At 39.6% G+C, this 23,857-nt stretch overlaps 1 protein-coding gene across 7 annotated transcripts in view; it reads right to left on the bottom strand.

Annotated features, from left to right (window-relative positions):
* CBLB (Cbl proto-oncogene B) overlaps nucleotides 1-18,208 on the bottom strand; it is a 210,177-nt gene extending 191,969 nt beyond the window's left edge. For 4 of the 7 annotated variants that reach the window (XM_020897518.2, XM_020897522.2, XM_020897523.2 and 1 more), the window contains exons 1-3: nucleotides 18,119-18,208; nucleotides 16,588-16,769; nucleotides 3,347-3,597 (exon numbers count right to left, since the gene is read on the bottom strand). In XM_020897518.2, coding sequence (XP_020753177.1) covers nucleotides 3,347-3,597; nucleotides 16,588-16,755 — 419 coding nt within the window. In that variant the 5' untranslated portion in view covers nucleotides 16,756-16,769; nucleotides 18,119-18,208. Of the gene's footprint in view, nucleotides 1-3,346; nucleotides 3,598-16,587; nucleotides 16,770-17,440; nucleotides 17,762-17,803; nucleotides 17,973-18,044 lie in introns of those variants that run through there. The other 3 variants (XM_020897521.2, XM_020897519.2, XM_020897520.2) reach the window with 3 other exon arrangements.
* Nucleotides 18,209-23,857: the final 5,649 nt, after the last annotated feature.

Genomic DNA, 23,857 nt, shown 5'->3' with positions numbered 1-23,857 from the left:
AAATAAAAAATCTGTATCTTGTTACAGTGTACCAAGGACAGTACATCATTATGAATTATGATCAGACATTTACCAAATGTAAGCTTTGCATAAACAGTGGCCATCGAACATTATCAGAAAATGGAACATGGCTGAAAGAAAAATCCAATTAGAAATATGCTACACCAGCACAGAAGCTAGTAATATTAGAGTTGAATTTCAAACAGTGACAAAATTTACTTGGATACTTAAAACACAGAATTTACAGAGTTGCCTCAATATGATCACTTAACATTATGCAATCTGTTGTCATCTATGGAAATCTATACACGATCAATCAAAATTTATAAAATTTCACCATGATATGCTCACACACACATAAAAAGCCAAAAAAATCAAAACTTATGTATGAATGGTAATTATAAGACATCTCCTGAGTTAAAAAATATTTCAAGTTTCTAAAAATGATATAAAGTGAAATAAAGCTAACCCCATTAAATATTACTACATCCAAAAAAACACTGTATCCACTTGAATTCCTAGATCCTAGAAGTTATACACTTTCTCACTGACCTGATAACCTTAAAAAGTAAAATTTCATGGATTGCACTGCTAGGTTAAGAATTTCAGGGCTACCAAATCTGAGTAAGATGTAGAAAGATATTTCTAAAACAACTTAGTTTTATTAGATCAATGGCAAAACTACAAGGTAAAAATAGTTTTAAACACAAACATGTGCCTTTCCATAACCTTGGACCATTCTTGGAAAGTCTGTAAGAAACCAACGCTATGATAGTTCTCTTCCTTACTTCCAGAACCCTGTAGCAATTCAAATTCCCATTAACAGGCCTGGAGAGAGTCTCAGAGCTTGAAGCTAAAAGCCAACTAACTAACTGGAAGATTCACCACCCTCAAGATGTGTAAACTGTGGTCCAAGAATATTAAGTGATGAGCCCACAGCTACATAATTGGTTAGACTCCTATGATTATGTTAGGATTCATCACTAATTTAGAGAGCAAATTATAAATAAGTAAACATTCCTGCCATTTTACCTTTGGCAGAGGGTTTTCCTACATTTAAATTTGATGGTTTTACTCACTCTGGGTATTTGTTTGGCTGGTATTTACAACTTCAGTGTCTACATACATAGATAACTGAATTTTCTATTATACAATCTTATATTTCATTAGACTAAAGGAGGCAACTGTTTCTGACCTGTAATAGAGATTTCTTAGAAGTTTTTCCAACATCTAAGGAAACTAAAATCCAAAAACATTAAGAGTTTTAAACTGAAATTCACCTCAACTACATTAAGACATTATATACTTTAATTAATATTTGTTTTACAGCCCGGAAATATAAATAGATGATCACTATCAGGGAATATTCTAGATATAAATGTCCCAGAAATGGAAAACTCTATTATTTTTTCTATTCACCTAAAGACAGATCATGAAATTTAATGTTGAAATAGCCCAACAACAAACTTTAATGAAGAATCTCCAAGTCAAAAATTCTGGCTATCAAATGAGGATTCAGTTGATATTACTTCAGGCATCAACACTCTGGCTTCTCGCTTAACAAAGAATAGGAATTGAAGTTACATCTGCCACGCATATCTAGCACACCCACACATCCAATCAAGACTCTGTCCTAAAGACATTATCCAATACCAAATGCTGGCTGAGTGGAGCACAGAAACTCTTCACTGCTGGCGGGAATGTAAACTGTACAGCCACTTTGCAAAACAATCTGGAAACTTCCTACAAAACTGCACATAGGCTTATTATAATATCAAGTAATTATGCTCCTAAGTATTTGCCCAAATGAGCTGAAATTGAAATTTATGTCCACACAAAATCCTACACATCAGTATTTATAGCTGCTTTATACATAACTGCCAACACTAGGAAGCAACCAAGATCTCCTTCAATAGATGAGTGGATTAAACAAACTGTACTAACATCCACATAACAGAATATCTCTCAGTAATAAAAAGAAATCAACTATCAAGCTATGAAAAGACACTGGGTAACCTTAAATACACACTGTTAAGTAAAAGAAGCCAGTCTAAAAATGTTACATGATTTCAACTATTATGCCATTCGGAATAAAGCAATACAATAGAGACGGTAAAGAGATGATGGCTGCCAGGGCTTCCAGAGGTGTGAAGGCAGGCGGGCAAGGGAACAGCGAAAAGGTCAGGGGGCATTTCTAGAGCAGAAAAACTATTCTACATGATACCACAGAGATGGACACATGACCTTACTATACAATTCATAGAACAATACAACACTATGAACTTGTTAATAATCCTGTATGAACATCAGTTTGTCAGTGTAACAGAAGTACCATACTTGGATACTGCATCAACATCAGTTCATCAGCATAACAAAAGCACCATACTTGGATACTGTATCAACATCAGTGGGTCAGTGTAACAGAAGCACCATACTTGGATACTGTATCAACATCAGTTGGTCAGTGTAACAGAAGTACCATACTTGGATACTGTATCAACATCAGTTCATCAGCATAACAAAAGTACCATACTTGGATACTGTATCAACATCAGTTCATCAGCATGACAGAAGCACCATACTTGGATACTGTATCAACATCAGTTGGTCAGTGTGACAGAAGCACCACACTTGGATACTGTATCAACATCAGTGGGTCAGTGTGACAGAAGCACCATACTTGGATACTGTATCAACATCAGTGGGTCAGTGTGACAGAAGCACCACACTTGGATACTGTATCAACATCAGTGGGTCAGTGTGACAGAAGCACCACACTTGGATACTGTATCAACATCAGTCGGTCAGTGTGACAGAAGCACCACACTCAGATACTGTATCAACATCAGTCGGTCAGTGTGACAGAAGCACCATACTTGGATACTGTATCAACATCAGTGGGTCAGTGTGACAGAAGCACCACACTTGGATACTGTATCAACATCAGTCGGTCAGTGTGACAGAAGCACCACACTCAGATACTGTATCAACATCAGTCGGTCAGTGTGACAGAAGCACCACACTCGGGCAAGCTGTTAGGAAGAAACTGGCACCTGGGCGAAGGAGGTAAAGGGAACTCTACTTTCTGAACAACTTGTCTGCAAACTAAAACTTCTCTGAAAAATATGCCTATTCAGGAAAATAAGAACACCGCCTCACGAACTAGCTACTGACACAGATAATTTTGTGCAAACCTGTAAAACTACAAGGTTTAAATAATGTGAGAAGCGAAGACACAAATGCAACATTTCCCTTCAAACACATACATGGTGACATTTATCCTAACCATGAAACAAAAAGCGACATCGACTGACACTGAGAAAAATAAAGTCTGAAATGTTCTTACCTGTCCTGTGACTGCTCTTCATACATCCTCTCCTTGCCTTCTTTAAAGAGCCTTATTGCTCTTTTTGACTTTTTCATTAGACTATCAATGTAGATTTTAAAATATTCATTCTCACTGAGTTGGGCAAGTTTCTGGTTGTCATCATATTTACTCAATATAAGTCTCAAATGTTGATATGTATCAGGTAAAATATCAAGTATATACGGTGGGCTATTTTTCAGCTGGAGTTTGGGGTTCTGGCACAGTCTGACCTAAAAGAAACAAGGACAGAAATAAGACGTTTTCATGTGAGCTGGAACACTTTCTTCCACAGAAAAACTGAAAAATTATCAAGCTGTGTACTATTTCTTTGCTTTCCATAATATAAACTTTGACTTTAAAACTATAATCACCAATCTACAAAGAATTAAATTCCCATCTGTTCTCACAACAAAATCCTATTTTCTTTAGCTCTCATTCAGCTTCTCTGGCAGACCTTTACTTTCAACCCTAAAGTTTTCATCCTCTCTTCAATATCCCATTGTTCACAGCTTAACAGAACCCCAACGTGCTACTTATTGTACATCACTAACAGTCTCTTTTTTAAACAAAAATGAGGGCACAGGCCTCATCTGCAGGCTATCTGAATGTCTCACATCCAGACATTATTTTCCCAACTAAAGCTATTTGATAGATTTTATGTTTTGGTATACCGTTCCCAGACACTGAGGAGACTTAAAAGAGGTACGGTTTTAGTAACTGAATTATTAAGTAGTAAATGGGTGTTAGGTCAGAACAAGTCTTTTCCACCTCTTCACATTACATCCCAGGCTTAGAAACACCTGCTACATGACGGTTCAGCCATTCCATCAGGTGTCACCCCACCACCGGGGCATTCAGGGCTGCGTGCAGAACTGAAAATACCTTCTGTTAGAACAAAAAAAGGCTGCAATTCTACTACTGCATTCACTGGTACACATCCATGTGATTTAGTCAAGAGTAAAAATTAACCCATCTCATTCTTACCCCTCCCACTGCAGTATAAAGAGCCATCCAATTAAACATTCAAATGTAATCATTGGGAATTGAACGAGTGTGTACATAAAGATGCCCACTTTAACAAAAGGCAAAATGAACACCTACAGGCAGATTTACTGAGAATCTCGTGAACCATAAGTTTGAGGGTCCCTCAGGTACCTGGCCCCCTTTTAAAGCTTTCATCATAAATCTTTCTGCAAGGTTTTCAAGAGCTGGGTATTTTAAACACAGCTGGCTAAGATTTCTGTCTTTTTCCCAGTGTGACATCCCTTCTGCCAAACTGAGCCTTCTATTCAGTGGCACTGAAGTGGTGGGGACATGTCTGAAGTCTGGCTAATGCAAATTTGGGTCGAAGATACATTTAGTTAGACTTTAATAGGAAGTGAATGTAAAGAACACAGTCACTTCTGAAACTAGTTAAATCACTGCCAAGCAGCTGTCATAAAAGAATGGCTTCAGGAACATTTCAAGTGTCTGTCATGCTGACCAGCCCAGCACAGGAGCAGAAAGGTCACGTTCAAATTCCCTGGTACCCGGGCCTGGTGGCATGTGTGAGCAAACTAAGAGACTCAAAGCATAAAGTGTACAGAGCCTAGATTATTTCTCTGATGTCTGTGGACTTAACTTTTTAAAAATTCATAACTTGTGACTTTTTATTGTTCTAAAAAGATACACTGTCATACCCAATTTTGTATGTTTTTTTTTCTCTTTAAAAGGACCACTCTACATTTCAGGTTCCACAAAACATGGATGCACTTTTGGGTACTCATAAAAGTGCTGGGACTAAATGTAAAAGAGTTGAACAATAATATTTTCAAGAACTACAAACACAATGAATCAAGGAAACAACAAATGAAGACAGCTCTCTTAAACTTACTTTCTCAATTGCTTTCTTTGAGAAATAACCATATCATCTTTTGTGAGGAGAAAAATCTGACTCAAACTATCAAGCATCAGCCCCTAACACAAACATTTCTCACATCAACAATGGGCATTTTATCTCCCTCCTTTTTGTATCCAGTGCCTAAAATCATGATCCAGCTATCAGTCATCTCAGTCGCTCAGCCGGGTCCGACTCTGTGTGACCCCACGGACTGCAGCACGCCAGCGTTCCCTGTCCATCACCAACTTCTGTAGCTTGTTCAAACTCAGGTCCATCAAGTCGGTGATGCCATCCCACTATCTCATCCTCCGTCGTCCCCTTCTCCAGCATATAGTACAGAACTAATAAATGGATCTATAGATGGTTGGTTGATTTGATTCTGAAATTCTTTATACACATTTTTACACACAAATATTATATTACTTTCTCATTTTCATGACTGAATTATACATAATTGGTTTTTTTTCCCCCCTAAAGACTGATGAAGTCTCAAATATATCAATGACTTAACAAATCCTGGTTAAATCAAGAACGTGTCTCAATTCATAAAACTAAAAGATAGTACCACAAATATACACAAATTTCAGAAGTATCACCAACATCCTACAACAGGTAATTTAATTTTAGCAACATAAAACTTGGTACAACATGTCACCAGACTGATAAATTATTAACCTGCAGTTAGGGGACGAGGTAGTTTTAAATTCATTTCCTCTAACTGGTGAATTTTTTAACTGATAAATAAAAAAATTCTCTCAGGTATTTTTTTCAGACATTACAAATTACTGTAGTTTAATAGATTCTTTTAGACATTACAAATTTTTAATTTCCTATTTGCTACCTGAACTTATTTCTCATTTGCTTTATTTAAACTGCAATTCCATCTGAGAATTGACTGTTTTATTCAGTAAAATTGTTGGAATAACTACTATATACCAGGTACTGAGCTCGGTGCCAGGAAATTATAGATGCCTAGAGCATACTTCCTGCCTTAAGGAGTCTGGCAGAAGAGACCTAGTTCTCTATAATTAACTTAGGAGAAATGTAATTCTTGCTCTAAGGGATCTTAGTAAAGATCCTGTCCAATCCATTCATTTTCAGATAAAGAAACTAAGAACCACAAAGATTAAGGGACTATTAAAAAATCATTAATCCAACACAAGAGTCTGCATCTTATGAATCTCAGACTGGTCTTTTTTTAACTATATCACAATTTAATTAGAATTGGGCACATAATTAATGATCCCTGGCTAAACTCATTTACATTTTTATTTTATTCCATTTGTGAATTTACATGAACTTCAGGACCCATTAGTTAATTCTACAATCGCTGGTGCATCAGGCATTGTTTCCGGCCCCAGGGAATACAGCAAGGAATAAATCGAAGACCTGTCCTCAAGGAGTTTTCTAGTGAAAAAAAAAATCAGTGGCTTGAAAAAGAACGACAGGAAAACGGAAGTGCTGTGAGGGAGGAGGGCACAATGCCCTAGAGGGGGAATGAAGCAGACAGGTCCAGGTGGCAGGACCACAGAAAGCACACCTACGTTTGCAGAAGGAATATTCCAGGCAAAGGGATGTGCAAACGCGTGAGAGGCCCCAGAGAGCAGGGTGTGTGAAAGGAGTCAACGCAATCTCTCTAAAAGGTGGACTCGAGGAAGCCCGTGCTGAGTGGAATGAGGAGCTCTGAAATGGGCTGGAGTCAGTTCAGCCCTTGTGGGCCACACGGTTTTCTAAATCTGCACTTGGGCAAGCTCAACATAAAATGCTCAACTACTTCTGTACACCGCTGAGTATGCAGTTCATCAGCTGGATTAGTCTTAAACTCTGTGATTTATGACAGCTCCTGCAGAAAATGAATAACCTTTTGCCAGGACTACTACTTCTAAGCAGGTCAAATTCAATTCAATTCAATAAATATTTATTGAGTGCCCGCTATGTTCAAGGAACTGCGAAAGCCAGGGAGAGAAAAAATGCTTTTGTAACAACAGTATTTTAAGGAGAAAAACCAAGCTCACCACAAGGTTCAAGTTCAGATTCAAATGACTTAGATGGCTTCTAGAACTAAGTTGCTCCCTAGAATGACAGCGGGTCCCAACACAGAACTTTCACAGAGAACAAATCTTCAGGCACATTACACAATGATGGACTTTTAAGGCACCAACTGGTACATAGAAGGATTGGTTCATTACTCTCTGCTTTTGAACTGAAAGGTAAAACATTCAGTGTTGGAACTGGGCTAAAAATTCCATTATAGTCAGTGACTCAAAGGGTTTTAAAGAAGACTCTGGAGATCACCAAGACCAACTCCTTCCTTGTGACATGACAAGACTTAAACACAGAAATGGAACTTAGTGGAGTTTACTGCTCAGAACCCCGCTTTCTGAACTTACAAGTGATGCACTTTCTCCTTAAAGGCAGACAGCTGCCTGATGTAATTCTTGAAATGTATTTAAAGATTTTTAAGTAGACCTCTCTGTATATGTCTATACATTTTATATATATTATACACACTGTGTATTTCAATAAATACATGAATATGTATTCAGATAAATAAAATATGTATTCAAACATATCAATGCTAAGGCATAAATGTAAACACAGGAGTTACTAGTGCCATAAGAATTCTCAAAGCTGTTAATTATTTTTGGAACATTCTCGCATTTAAACAGTTTCCTGACTGTGCTTTAATTAAAATTTCTAGCCAAAAGGTAACAAAGAAGTGTTAGGTCAGCTAACATATTTCCTGCAAACAAGATTCAAACCAGCCCCTGATATCTATGAAAGAAATTTTACTGAAGCAAAAGGAAACTTCAACAGTAAGGAACTGGGTGCATACTACAGCAGACGTTCATTATAAAACACACCTCACTTCATGGAGCACTCAGGTGTATTAAATCAAGTATTATACCTTCAAAGTGAAATATCCTATTTTTCAAAGACAGTATGGGAAGTCTGAAAGAAACCCTTATTTGTGCTTCCCAGGTAACTAACTGCTCTAAGAGATTCCTTATTGCAGTTACTTAAAAGTATGTTGTTCGGATAAAAAGTATCCATGAGTTCTTTGGATTCTTTACATTATATTTCAGCAAATCACCACTAAGTATATAGAAGTATAAGAACCTGTATAGCATAAAATGTAAAAAATATAAAAATAAAACAGAACTCTTTCTACATAGAGTTATCAACTGGGCAAAACCAGAAGGTTAGCATATAACTGGTTATGAATCTGGAAGTTACTCATAGTAGGATCTGGGGAAACCACCAATTTTTTTTTATGGTTTTCAAAGTTTTCTTTAGAAGACTAACACATTAAAAAGCACCATTAAATAATTGCCTAGTTGTATTCAGAAGTCAATTATGTATTCATTTGTTCACTATCCTTCCATATAAGAATGGAACTTCTTAAGGGTGAAGGGCATATCTGTCTCAGTGGTCTATTTCCATCACTTAATATAGGATCCTGCATATAGCAGGTGTAAAATAAAGATTTCAATGGAGGGAAGTAGGAAGATATGGTGGCTCAGAGGGTAAAGCATCTGCCTACAACGCAGGAGACCCAGGTTCGATCCCTGGGTTGGGAGGATCCTCTGGAGAAGGAAATGGCAACCCACTCCAGTCCTCTTGCCTGGAGAATCCCATGGACAGAGGAGTGTGGTGGGCTACAGTCCATGGGGTCGCAAAGACTCAGACACGACTGACTAACTTCACTTTCTTTCTTTTCTTTCTCAGAAGTAATATTACAAAAAGAATATCCCCATCTATATTGAATAAGTCTGTCGACATGAGTACAAAGCTTGGAGAAGAACTTGACCATTACAAACACAGGGGTGAAGGTCCTTTTGGTTTATATCTTGTGTAAAGAGAAGAGCCATACATGCTTGAATCTTCATACCATGAGCGTAAGTCATACGTGCTTAAATCTTCGTACCATGGACACAGGCCTGAGAATCAATCAGACCTGGGGTCTAGCCCTTGCATTTACTAGCTTTACAACCTTGGGCCAGTTTCTTCTTCAGGAAACCATGGAAACGTCTAAGGATGTTACAAAGTCTCAGAGGAAGAAAAGTAAGGTGCTCAACACGACACCTGGCGCAGAGTGGGCCCTGGCACCTCTTTAGGATCCCTTCCCCGTCCACATCATATCGCAATGCAGCAGCACTGCAGGTTTCGCGACGGCAGGATCAGACTGGGGCGCTGGCCACCTTGTTGGGGATCTTTAAGAGTTGTTTCATTTCGTTCATGTGTGTGTAGGCATGTGCACACACAGTCGTGTCCGACTCTGCCATCCTACAGACTGTAGCCCGCCAGGCTCCTCTGTCCACGGGATTTTCCAGGCAAGACGACAGGAGTGGGGTGTCATTTCTTCCTCCAGGGGGAATCTTTCTGGTCCGGGGGTTGAACCCACATCTCCCACATTTGCAGGTGGATTCTTCACCGCTGAGCCACGGCTGAAGCCCATAATTAGTTCCTAAAGTTTGTTATACTACCTGAAATCCTTTACAAAGTCTCCTGCTTTGGGCAGAACAGCAGCAAATAAGACAAGTCACTACTCCTCACGTGGAATCAGTACCTCGTACTCAGCTGGTCTGGAATCTTTCGAAAGGTAGAATACTTAAGTAGGATTTTTGTAATTCCTATTGAAAAACAGTGTGAGCTTAACAATTATTTAAATATTAATGTGCTAAACAGCTAAAAATGTAGTCTGATATTTTCCAAACGTTTCTTTAATGACCAGGAGAAAATCAGAATCTTACAAATAAACTTGTAAAAAATCTTAAATACGTGCCCAAGCAGAGTAGACACAAACAATACCGTGGGGTCATTTAAGTTGCAACATGTTTTAAGGTGATCTTAACATAAAGGTTCAGGACTAATTTCCACTTCAGTTTTTTTACTTACATACGCAGTTAACTGCTGGAAAACTAGCTTAAACATATATTGTTTAATCTATAATATGCAATTTGAAAACATGGTTTAAATATTACAAATGAGTTAAAACACTTCCTGACAACCCTAAGAAAAATTTACAAATTCCTCCATAACTTCGCTGTATATTTCCTCACTTCCCTCTTATCTACACAGAAATTAGTTATCTACCAAGAATTACCCTTCTACTTGTTCTGAGCCTTTCCTTCCCACACTGTAATCCACAATACTACTTTATCAATTACTTTTTCTTCCATCTTAAATCACTCCCCACCTATATTCCTTCCCCTCAATTCTATGAACCTCGACAATAGCATCCACACACACACAAGGCTATGCTCTGCTCAAATCGTCAAGCCAGTATAACTTTCTTTCTTTACGCTAGTTGTCCCAGTTCCAGAACAATTTTCCTGAATTCACATACTGAATTTAACCTAGCTGTCACTTCAACCTAGCTGTCACTGATGTGACACAGAAAGATAAACAAGGGCCTTGACTCAAGAAACACAATGATTTCTTAAATTTTCGTTCGGCATGGATTTGGCCATTTGAGCTTATTAGTTTTCTTAGATGTTGAAACTACTTCCTTATAAAGCTCTCTCTACCCAGGAAATCAATATGCTCTCATTCCTTTCCTATCTGTTCCATCACTGTTCTTTGTAGGATTCTCTTTCCTTCACCACCATCTAATTATAGATACACAACTGATATAGCCAAAAATTCCAATCTCTGACTTTTTCTCCCCAGCTCTTACCTTCTAGTCTGCCTTCCAAATCTCTTGTTGTTCTACAGCTTGAAATGCCACCTCTATGGTCTTATGTACCAAACACACATCTCTAGTTTTAATTTCTCTCTTTAACTGCATATGCAATTTTCTGACTTCAAAATGGATTTCACTCTGGCATGTCAAACTCAACATGGCCAAAAAACAAACATCATGCACCAGGTCCCAAGCTTCCTCTTTTTCTTTGTATGTTCCTTATCTCATTAAGGGCATCACTGCTTTTAGAGTCAACTAAGCTGAAAACCTCAAGAGCCACTTTCACTTCAACTTCTCCTTCATCCTCTATCTCTGAAGGGTCACCAGGACCTTAGGTTTTACTCCAAAATGTCTCCCACATTTGAACCAACACTTGCTATATCCACTGTCAATTTTCTAGCTCAACCCTTCATTATTTCTTACCCAGTCTGTTTTAATTTCTCTTGATCATTATCTCTACCTTTAAAGGGTTTTTCCCCCTCTTAATTCATCCTTTCTAGAGTCAAGAGAGTAACTGATCAACACAGCCTTGACATTCTCTCACTCTGCTCAAACATTTCAATGGTTCTCTGCCTACTAAATAAAAGTCCAAATTCCTTGACAAAACACTCAAAGCCTCTTTAAGCTTCTCTAACTTTCCTTCCCTCACTCGTCATCTCCCTTGACCCATCATTCCTTCCACCTCACTGGAATCCAAAACATCCTCTAAAGAACAGCTAGATAATACTACCAGTTATACCACACCACACCGCCTACACCAACTCTCCACCCTAGCAAACTGTGTTCACATCCTACGTTACAGCACTTTGCTGTTCACTCAGTCGTGACAGACTCTTTGCACCCCCGTGGACGGCAGCACACCAGGCTTCCCTGTCCTTCATCATCTCCTAGACCTTGCTCAAACTCATGTCCATTGAGTAGATGATGCCATCCTTATTTACACCAAATTACAACACTCACTGTATCTTCCAGGATAACATGGTTATTTATGATTATTTATCCTTCCATACTTGGCATATAATAAATGAATGATGAAATCAGTAATAGCATAGAAAGCAAATTTGAAAGAAAGAAGTTGATTCAAAAATCTGAATGGTTAAAATTTTATAGGAGTTAAATGATTACTAACTAATGAAGCCTTCTATTAAAGGTATGCTCTATATCACAAGGATAAACCCAGGGAACTCTTGGCAAGATTCCTTTACACCTTTTACTTTATCCGAAAGTTTTACGTAGACGGGACAGGAAGCAAACTTTGGGATCACTTCATTTATCTAAGCACAAATTCAAAAATCTAACTCAGTACTAGACAAAATAACCCAGGTATGTATTATGTTATCCTCTATCCAAGTCTATTTGGGTCCATGATCCTGCTGATAGAGAACAACCTCACTGAGGAAAATGAAATATGTGAAGAATAATTCAAATAAATGTTATTCCCTATTCCAAGGATGGTGATATTCTCAAACCCATCAAACACAAACAACTGGTTCCGAAAATAAAGTTTTACTCTATGTGCAATATTTTTCAGAGGTATGAGTAATTTAACTTAGAAAAGAATACTATTTTTTAACAGCTGCATGTATTTTAAGACATTTTGACTGAAAAGCTTTCAAATATATTATAGTTGAAATGAGATTACAAAGACAGAGAATAAATTAAATTCCAAGCTTGAAAATATACTAAATGCACTGAGGACAAAAGGCAGGAAAAGGCTGTTTGGCATCATCACTTTTTAAATGCTTTTAAAACTCTGTCAGTAAAATAATTTCAAATAAATGACAAGGACAGTGAGACAGAAACATAGGCAGGTACTCAGCTTGCTTTGCTCTTTGGCATCAATTAATTATTTTTTAATTTCCTGAACATCCATGTATGCTCAGTACATTTAGTATTTATTAGATGGAAAATTGTTTCTTCCACTTTCCATCACCTGGCTAAGACGCTTGTGGAAACCATACTCAGGAACCTCACATTAATAAATCATCACTCCTACATACTGATTAGCAATCATTTCCTTATCCTCACCACAGCATTTTCAACAAGAATACAATAATGCCTCTCCTAAAGGCAGTGGCCAGCAGAACCCAGACAGACAACAGTCTGAGCAGTGGCCAGAAAAACAAGGCAGATGTTCTTGAGCCTGCTCCCACTGTACTTTGTATGAGTCTGTGTTCCAGACCTCTCCATGTGACGTGGCAATTACCCACCTACATGCCTGGCTCTGATGACGGTCTTGGAGCTTCCTTGACAGGTCTAGGGCAGACTTATACCTTGTCTAGCTTTGCATCTCCAGGGAACAAGGACTTCATAGAAACACAGTAGGTCCTCAATAAATATTTAAGCGTTTAAGAACCTCTGTCTCTGTGAGAGTTTTGGAACAGACTCCACATTGCAGGTATATATGAACCTCACTGTGTATTTATGACTAACAGTTCTGTCTCTGTATCAGAGAGGCATCCACTGATCTGAACAGTTTGGGGTCAACTATTGACTTACACTGACACATGGAGCTAAGACCAGAAAATATATCTAAAATAAATGATATGCTTTGGGATACGTTACTATTTTTTTCCTCAATAAATGTACTATGTTAAGTTTGTGCCACTGATGTTTTCTTTCAAAACACTTTACATCTTACAAGGAACACAACTGAGCAATTACTCCCTCCTATTCTCAGGGACCTTGCATAGAAAGCTTGCCCTCTGAAAACATAAGTTAGCTAGAACTGGAATCTCAGTTGACCGTTTTCAATTCTAGAGGCCAGGGAATGGTGTAACTACACATTAGGTTTCTCCCTTACAATCTAAGACTGCTTCATAAGCCCTGTGAGGTAAGTTATTTTACTTTGTAGGCAGCTGAGACATACTGTACTTGGAGCTTATTTACAAATTTACACTTCCAAGATCTGACCTTGTTGAAGAGGTTTTATAAAGAAAAATGCTGAATACTTAGCCCTGTCTTCTATATAACTACCAGTTAGATTTGAAAGTTACTATTCTGTTATTCACAAGCTAGACTCCAGCTATGGCAGTTATTTCACAAAACTGTTAGGCAATGTGTCAAGGGATTACCTTTTGGACTAATAATAAAGTTCCTGATGTAATCACCAGGACAGTGTTCATAATACGAACCACTTCCTACACCACTGACAAGCAAGAAAGATAAACACATGTGGGGGATTCTTCTACACTATACAATTAAATAAAATATTTTTCCAATTAGTAACTATCAGTGCTTTTTTATTACTGTGAGATAGAGCAGCAATAAACATATTGGACTTTCATAATGATTTACATGGTTTCCTCCACAAAGCCCACAAATGCATACACAAACAAACACAACAATTTTCAGCCTTGACAGATAATGAAGACAAATAGAGAAAGCCACACAATGCACCTCTGCCAACACCTGTACCCACATTCCACTAAGTAGAGACTTCAGGTGATACATTTCCTCTTGAGTCAAGATTCTCAATTGGAGAGGCTAAATGCAAACCCACAAAAGGGTTAATAAAATAAACAATGGCAGAAGCCTTTCTTTTTTTTACCATAACCCATAAGCCATCTATTTTACCATAACCCATGGTGAAATAATTAAAAGAGGATAAAACTTAGGTCAACAATTACACAACCAAAATTACACAGGCCAAAATTACATACACATTTTTTAATGTTTCAAAAATAATGACTCTATTAACCATAGTTTACCACTTCCTCATACAGATCTTTTTCATTTGACGTTCTAATATTTACTCACAATTGTACAAACTCTGATCACTCAAAGAAGCGGGTGGGGAGAGAGGAGACCTCCCCGGTAGAACCTGACCCATTTTTGCCCACTCATATAACAGATAAGTTAAAAAAAAACCTTGACTCTCCTTCTTGTATGCCCAACTAGTGATACAAGCATGAGTGACCTTAAATTGCTTACCCCTCAGAAAAGCAAAGACAGCTAGCATTGTGCCTGCCAAATATACACAATTTTTCCAACTGCATGCTCCTCATTCTTAAGTATCCAATGTTAAAATGAAAACCTGACCTCAAGCAGCAAGTTGCAATGTTCTGACACTATGACATCATTCTGTCTGAAGTACTTTAAAATCACAATTTGAATAATTGGCAGAAGCTTAAATAGGTCACACTGAAGACCAAAACTAAGGATATTTATCTGACAAAAATATTCTGGCTCTGCCTTTAGTGCCACCAGCCACAGAATGCCAAGCCTATCGTTCATCTACCCATCTGTGCTCTTCATAAGGATAAACAAAAATAAAGTAAATCTTATCCCCTTCCAGTACTGCTACCACCACCAACAGTGGCTTTTTGTGGCAAATATTTGAACAGTTACGAAAAAAGTAAAGGTAACTGCTTTACTTTTTACTCTTCATAATATGACTTCATGAAGGCTTTTAGCACACAGCTACAAAGAAATATTTAAATTCCCATTTCTTCAGGTATAAAGATATCAAGAGCCCTGCATCAATTAATTTTATAATTAGCCCCACATATCTATCAAATAAAACTATAAAGGGCTACACACATTTACCAATACATAGCTTACAGTACTGCTGATGCAAAAGCAAAACTATTAATTTTGCACAGCAGCAAGCTACATCTTAGGCTTCCCTGGTGGCTTAGTGGTAAAGAACACACCTGCCAACGCAAGAGACAGGGGTTCGATCCCTGGGTCGGGAAGATCCCCTAGAGAAGGAAACGCAACTCACTCCAGTATTCTGGCCTGGGAAATTCCAGGGACAGAGGAGCCTGGTGGGCTACAGTCCATGGGGTCATGACTTAGCCACTAAACAAGCTACATCTTAATCATATTTCTTTCATAATCCGACTTAGTAAGACAGGACAGTGACAGCTACAGTCTTCTCAGCAGACCTCTGTAAAGTATCAAGCTGCCTAGACTCGTCTGGGTACTGACATCCAGCACCATTTCTTCTTGTAACTTGTAGTTCATCTGAAAGCAACATGAAAAACCACAGAGGTTTCTGATACTCTCAGTCCCACCACCTCCATCATAAATTTTCCTTTCACAATAAACAAAGTGCAATCAAAAAGGTTTCCTGTTTCAAAATGGAACAGATGAAACCAGCTGTGACTCTACCATTAACAACAACCAAAAGTTCCTTAAGGAAGACGAATTCTCAAAGATGAAAATGGAAACTCTCAAATGCTGCTTCCTCGCTTAAAGACTAGCATGGTTCTTTCCCCAGTTATCATTCTCAGCATCACACACTGTGGATGTCATGAGTAGTCCCACAGACTTTTCTTAAATTACTTGTATGCACTCTTTTGTTATCTAAGAGCGACACAACCTTACATAAGACAGAACAAACACTTCCAAACGATTCTATGCCACACACCAACAAAGAGCAGCCAACAGTAAAAGCTTTGCATATCTGAGTCATATAGAGGAACTTTGAACCTTGAAGAGTAGGACAAAAGGTAAAAAAAAAAAAAAAGTCTTGGCTCTGAATCCAACTTTTCAAAACACCCAGAGCAGATATAAGAAACACGGTCAATCCGAATCAAAAGATTGTTGCCATACCAATAATTATTACTAAATGACAGTACAAACAAAACTGGAGAAACCACATCCAGGGTCAACCCTGCTGTTGTATAGACACAGTCAGACAGAACTTACCACTTTGTCCATGAGTTTCCAAGTTTTCTCCACAGTCCTGCGATCTGCTGCGGCTTGCTTAGGGGGTCCAACTGCATCTTGAATAGCATCAATAATACCCAAAATTCGTCCTTTTCGGGGGTTTCCTCCTCGACCACCAGGGTTTCTGCCATTCATAGAATTTGCCATCTGGAATCTTAGCTCTTTGAAAGGAAAAAAAAAAAAAAGTTAGTCAGTCATGAAAATATTTATGCAACAGCAAACAAGTTAACTTGTACCCACTACAGCCTCCTCCATCAGTGAGAACAAAATCCAGGGTCCCAGATTCAACTTTTCAACAGCGTGTGAATTTTTCACTCTCAATCTTTACACACAACACACAGGTTTAGGAGCAATGACCTTAGATCTGTTTTGGGAACACTAAGAGTTAAAGAAGCATCATTCTCACATGGCAAGGACTGAAGTCTTGATTAATACATAACTCACAACGACAGTTAACAAAAACTTAAGATTTCCTCTATGTAAGAACACATCGCTTTCCCCCCCCCCCCCCCCCTGACTTCACCCCAATTCAAAAGGCCAGAACTGAAGCCCCTAGAAAACATTCTGGGAGCCTCACTCAAAAACCGCACTTTCACTGTGTGATTTCGCCAACTTATACAAAACGTAAAGATTATTCTACAGGAGCAGAAAGGGGACGGCTGTTGTCAACAAAGGCTGAGGACTTGGATTTTCCCGGCTAAAACCACCAAGTTCGGACTCATGAACACACGAGCACACAGTTCTTCAAACAACGCGGCTGAGGAGTTGTTCCCAAGTTAACAGCCAAACGAACCAACACACAAATAGATCCATTTTAAAAGAGAGTGAGAACCTGGCAAGAGCGGGCACAGAAAGGAGAGAGAGTTCACTTCTTAGGCTTCCTGCGTTTCATCTCATCCAAGGCGGGTGGGGGTAGGGGGTCCGAAGCTTTGTCTCGGGACATCGGTGCCTCCCGGCTCAGGCTCCTCCCCTGCCCGTCCCGAACCACAGCTTGGCGGCGGGGGGGGAAGGCGGACAGAGAAAGGACCAAGAACCCCTCCCGCTCCGGCACCCGCAGCCCCGCGCGTCCGGGGCGCTCCGCGTTCGTCTCCCGGGAGGACGCTCCTCCCCGGGTTGTCTGCGATCCCAGCCCCCTGGCTCCCCTGACGCCCTACTCCTCCTTCCCCGGCCCAGCCCGGGTCCCGGCTTTAAATACCCCCTCTTCAAAGTGTGACGGCGGCGGCGACAGCAGCTGGAAACCGGGGCTGTCCCCTCTTCCTCCGAGGCCCGCGTCGGGCTGCCCCAAGCCCCTTGGGCGGAAAGCTGCGAGGAGCCTCCCCGGCACCCCCTTCCCTCCGGCCGTCTGGGCGCCGTAGGGACACGCGGGTGCGCGGGTCCGACTCGACGCGCGCGAGCCCACGGTGCGTGGGTAGCTCCGGCAGGGTGTGTGTAATCACCGTAAAAGCCCCGCTCCCGGGGAAGGAGCGACCCGGAGACGCCGGCCACCGAGGTGGGGGAACGCAACAATTACCGTCAAAACCAATCCACGCCCGCTCGCCCCTCCCGCCCGACTCTCAGGGAGGCCCGGGACGCCGCAGCAGCGCTAGCCGGAGGAGGAGACCACTCGCTGGCCACCCCACCCCTGTCGGATACACACAGAGAGAGCCCGGCGCGGGGCGGGGCTGGGGGCGGGGCCGCCCGGGGCTGAGCCAATCCAGCGCCCCCGTGCCCTACCCGACAGCGGGCGGCGCCAATGGGCGGGAGGCGCCCGTCCTCCTCGCACTACCACCCGCTCCACGTCTCCCACAGTACACAATGGCCCCAGAGGAAGGCCCTCTCGCCACACGTCCCACATGGAGAGGGACTCGGAGACACATGAGGAGACTGGGTCCACCCGAGGACGAAAGTGGAAAAGGAAATGGAAGAAAAGATGCAAGGCACCAGGGAATTAACCAATAAGGAGTGGGCGGGTGGGCGTGAGCGTCGGGAAACGGAGCCAAAGCGGACTCTGGCTAGAAGGCGGGACTTCCTGCTTCGCTCACCTTCCTAGTCTTTTGTTTCATAGCAACGGAGTAGTGGCTGAGAGGGTGTTGCTTCTTTACTCTGGGCGGATTCGAGGCTGAAGAATTCATCTCCTTAGGGCTGCCAAACTTCTACCCAGGACAGCAGCCAGACGGCTCGAAAGCACGGCTTCTTGTGAACTAGCAAAAAACATCACAGCCTTTCAGCTTCTAAGATGAAGTATACGCCTCTCACGGAATAGACTAGGGTTGACACCTGATTGCCAACCAAAACTTCCCTAATTTCTGAGCGTGTTTCCCTTTTCCTTTTAGTTCCAGAGGAATTGCTGATCAGACGTCAGGTTGATGAAAAAGTAAACAATTGACAGCGCAGGCCAAATCGTCTCTACTAACCACGCCAGGGCAGTAAAAGAACCAGACTAGGAACTGCTAATGTATACACTGCACCTTTTTATTTACTGCAAGTTGCTGTGTAAATGACTGAAGAGGAAACGGCTTTTGTATTTTGTCTGAGTCACCTTTACTCTGTATCTGACATTCTCTCCCAGCATTTGTAATCTTTCTGTGGCTCCACCCCAGTGTCTTTAGAAAAGCCCACATCTGACCAGTCTTCAAAAGAAAAAGCTACTGTGCTGGGGCGCTTCTTTCAACAAGATCATAGATTAAATAGATGTCTTCTATTAGCTCCAGCCCTGCCACAGGTGCTACTAACAATTGCTCTGGATTGTTATGCTTTAGAATTTTTTTCCACCTCAGTTGGCAATGGGGAATAAACTTTACACCTTGGGTTTCTCAGATGTTGTAACATTTTGTTAATTTTAAAAATATTTCTCTACCAGTTAACCTGATGTTTCTCAATGGCTCTAACCACTTTCTAGTTAAATAACCGTTTTAGTCCGGTGATAATGACTGTCAAGGATCCTGACTTCTTGTCAACATTCTTTACAGCCCTAAATACAGATGGTTAAAGTTTTCATTTGATTAAAACAGGCAAAACGTGGTCTTTGCAGCTGGTCAGGTGATAAAATGTGGTTCAGGAAGTAATTCTGTTTCTTTGCCATTATTTCTGTGCCAATAATTAAAGAGTAGCTCCTTGTTTTCACATTGTGTTTATCTACGAAAGAGCTGGCTTCTCCATATCTCTTCCACCCATGCATATCTCCTTTACTCATAGTGACAGTAGTTACATTTACTGAAGAGAGACTCCAAAAGGAAAAAAAAAAAAAACCCAAACTTATTGGGTCATCTTTTAAATAAATCCCAAAAGAATATATGTATAGAAGGTTTTTCAGCATGTAGGAAAAGAATAGCTTAAGGAAACATTACAACTAAGTATATACATTCTTACTCATATTCTATACTCATATTCATATCTAGATAAATGCAGAATAAGTAAAATACATGTTATAGCATGTGGCATTCTTTTGGTGTTAGTTGAAAAGATGAAAGAGATGACTTAGTAAGAAAATAGCACTGACTATGGTATCAAGCATATCACACTGATACAAATTACAAATTTTGTGGGATATGGTTTTATGTATATACATATATATATATATAACACACATATACACAATGCACACGTAATTTATTTTATATATGATCACCAAGAAATTACAGCTTCATTCTCCACTAGGTGTTTTATAAAACCATGTTGAGTCCAAGTTAAGTTCTGGTGTAGTAGGGCTCCCATTTGAACCAGAACTAGGATCCAGGATTTGCTTGTGTCTGATGAACTGAGGGAGTGGCAGCCCTCCCTGCAAACAATTAGCGTGAGTAGTTGATGTCTGTGGGAGAATAAAGACCTCCTGGGATGAAACTTTACATCCCAGATGCTTCCAATGAAGACAGAAGCGATAGAATATAATAAAGTACTGCATACTGAGGGCTATAAATAAAAGCACAAAGAAATGTTTTCATAGGAGACATTGTGATACTCAGCATAAGCAGTAGTACTTCAAGGTGACAGAATTGGCTAGAGAAATACACTGCTCATTTCTACAAGGAACAAGTCCATCTCAAACATGATGCACTTTAAGGTGAATGCACTATTCTTCAGAACTATGGATATTTGTGACCTAGAGAGAACTTGGGTGTGACACCTTTATAGGGGAGGAGTGTTCTCCTGGAGGATCCTGCCATGAGGGAGAATGGCGTAACTCCTAACAGCCTTCCTTCCATGTACCATAACAGCCCAGAAGTGAATAATAGAAACAAGCTGATTATAAGTTTATATGAGACCTTTCTCTCAGGACTCCCAGAAAAAAACTGGGAGATGCTATGGCAGAGGTGCTGAGAAACTCTATAATGGAACTATAATGGCAGACATGAACCCTTGTTATTTGAGCATTAATACTTGACATTAATGCTTGTACTCACAGGCTGGTGCCATTTGAGAAAATTCAGCTTAGAATCCTGTCTTTAAACCTGGGGGAAAAAAATTTACGAAAATATTTACAGTTTTTTCCATTTGATTCAATTTTTCTTCTTTCTACTTTCTCCAAATTCACAGGTGACCCATGTGATATTAGACCAGTTGACTAAATAACAAAATCTCCCTGTAACTTATTTGATCTATAAATAGCCCCTTAAAAAATATTTGTTGAATGAATTGACTATTTAAGGTTATTGTATAGAAAGTATAAGGTTTCCTGTTTCTGTGTAATGGAGAGTCCACTTATTCACAATTTCAAACAAGATGTTACATTTCCTACCAGGTAGACTTACAGTGCCCCTCCAACTCAAAATCATGATGACACAACCCAAAACACCAACCCCCAGGTATACAGATTCACAGGTTAGAGATAGAGAAGTGGATTATTACCTAGTCATATTTTGGTTTACAAGTCCTACCTTGTTATGGAGAAGGAAATGGCAACCCACGCCATTATTCGTGCCTGGAGAATCTCATGGACTGTAGCCTGCCAGGGTCCTGTGTCCATGGAATCGCAAGAGTCAGACACAACTTAGCAACCAAACCACCAGCAACACCTTGTTAAGAGGAATAGATTTCCATGGCTCCTTAACAACACATACAGTAGCTAGCAGTGAGGGATGCTCATCTATGAACTTATCAGATATTGCTTGGGGTCAACTGGAATTCTTGTTTAGCAACAAAAGCAACAATAAACAACAATGCTGTAAACAAGAGGAATCATTTCTTTCACACCTAGAAAATGTCTGCAACTAGGAAGTACAGGTAAGGATAATGGATCCACAATTGTTTCAAGGACCAAGTTCCTGTCTTTCCTCTGTATCATCCCAGCACCTTGTTTCTCACGTCAGATCACCTTATGTTCCAAAAATGGCTACTGGTGCTCCAGCTATCACCACTTATTTTCAGGCTAAAAGCTAAGAAGAAAGGTAGAAGCATATATCAAACTCCTCCCTGAATCAATTCCCCTTAAGTAATTTTAACAGACTTCCCACAAATATTTCTCTTTAATAGCTTAAGTCCAGAATTCAGTCTGATGGCCAAACTCAGTTGCTAAAATGTCTGGAGAGCAATGTATGTTTTTATTATAGAAAGCAATATAACCAGCTAAAACTGTGAGTTTTGTTTCTAAAGAGAAAGAAGCGAATAAATGTTTAGCAAAACACCAGCAAATACTATTACCAAGGTCTTGTTCAAGAAATAAACTTATGAATATGAGATCAGTTCTTAAAACATCTTGAGATTGCAGGTGGCATGAAATAATAAAAATTTGAAATACCAGAATAACATATGTATGTTTTATATAGTAAATTTATATATTATATATGTTTATATATGAGATGTATATGAGATATTTAAATATACAGGGTACATATGATATAAGCATATGTGTGACGAATAAACCTACTACTTTGTCTGAGTCTATATTCTTCTGTACCCCGATTGCATTCCTTTTATTTCACAGTACACTTTCCAATAATGCCTTGATTCAGAGAAACATGGATAATTTCCTTTTCCCTCATGAGCTTGTGTGAAAAATGTGATAATGTGTGTGATAGAATGTGTCACAATAATTTATCTACAGTCCTTGCACCTTTTGATTTATACCACACTGATACAACATTGAATTTTTATTTTTCAATTAAACAAGATGTAAATTCAGAATTTCAAGGCTGAAGGGGATTGCAGTGCTGATCACATTACTAAGTTTGGCAAATCTGGAAACTGGCAAACTTATTCAAGGTGATTGGACCCTAAAAAACATAGACAATAAACTCAAATTCACAGGAGATTAATGTGTAGTATAAAAAACAATTGTGTGGGAAATATAGCTGCTAATCAAACTAGTATTAATACAGATCAGTTATATTCATTTTTCTTCTCAAAAAGCCAAATAAAGACTACTGATTCTCAAAATGAATGTATAAATCAGAATAAATTACCTGCAGGAGTAACTCTAATAATGTCAGTAAAGATCTAATATATTCTAACCCTACAGAAAGTCTTCTCTACTGGTCTCAAAGTTTCCTATTCTCAATGTACAGTAAGTATCCTTTTCTATTTTAAATCTCTTGTTTCAGGACACAAGATCTATTCAGTTCAGTTCAGTGCAGTCGCTCAGTCGTGTCCGACTCTTTGCGACCCCATGAACTGCAGCACGCCAGGCCTCCCTGTCTATCACCAACTCCCGGAGTTTACCCAGACCCACGCCCATTGAGTCGGTGATGCCATCCAGCCATCTCATCCTCTGTCGTCCCTTCTCCTCCTGCCCTCAATCCCTCCCAGCATCAGGGTCTTTTCCAATGAGTCAACTCTTCGCATCAGGTGGCCAAAGTATTGGAGTTTCAGCTTCAGCATCAGTCCTTCAAATGAAAACTCAGGGACTGATTTCCTCTAGGATGGACTGGTTGGATCTCCTTGCAGTCCAAGGGACTTTCAAGAGTCTTCTCCAACACCACAGTTCAAAAGCATCAAAATCTATTAGGCATCCATCTTTATCTTATCAGCTATAACTTCTAACTGCTCACTGACTCATTTATTCAATAAATATTTTTTGAGCATCTAATATATGCTAGACCCCACAGAATACAAAGATGATCAAGTACCACTCATTGTTTCAGAAAAAAAAAAAAAAAGCAGGCATATAAAAGATTATATAAAATCAAGCAGTAAAAACAGTAATTTCTTCAGGCAGAGATCATCGTAAGAAACTGAATAAAGCCACTTAAGCCAGCCTGGAAAAAAGTGATCACAAAGTTAAGACTTGCAAAGTAAACAGGATTAAAGTTAAATGCAAAAGGGTATTCTAGTCAGA

The sequence above is a fragment of the Odocoileus virginianus genome, chromosome 25, assembly GCF_023699985.2.
Source record: "Odocoileus virginianus isolate 20LAN1187 ecotype Illinois chromosome 25, Ovbor_1.2, whole genome shotgun sequence".
In the NCBI taxonomy this organism is placed as follows: Eukaryota; Metazoa; Chordata; class Mammalia; order Artiodactyla; family Cervidae; genus Odocoileus; species Odocoileus virginianus.
The sequence above is the reverse complement of the archived record's forward strand: the minus strand, read 5'-3'. Positions and strand labels throughout refer to the sequence as shown.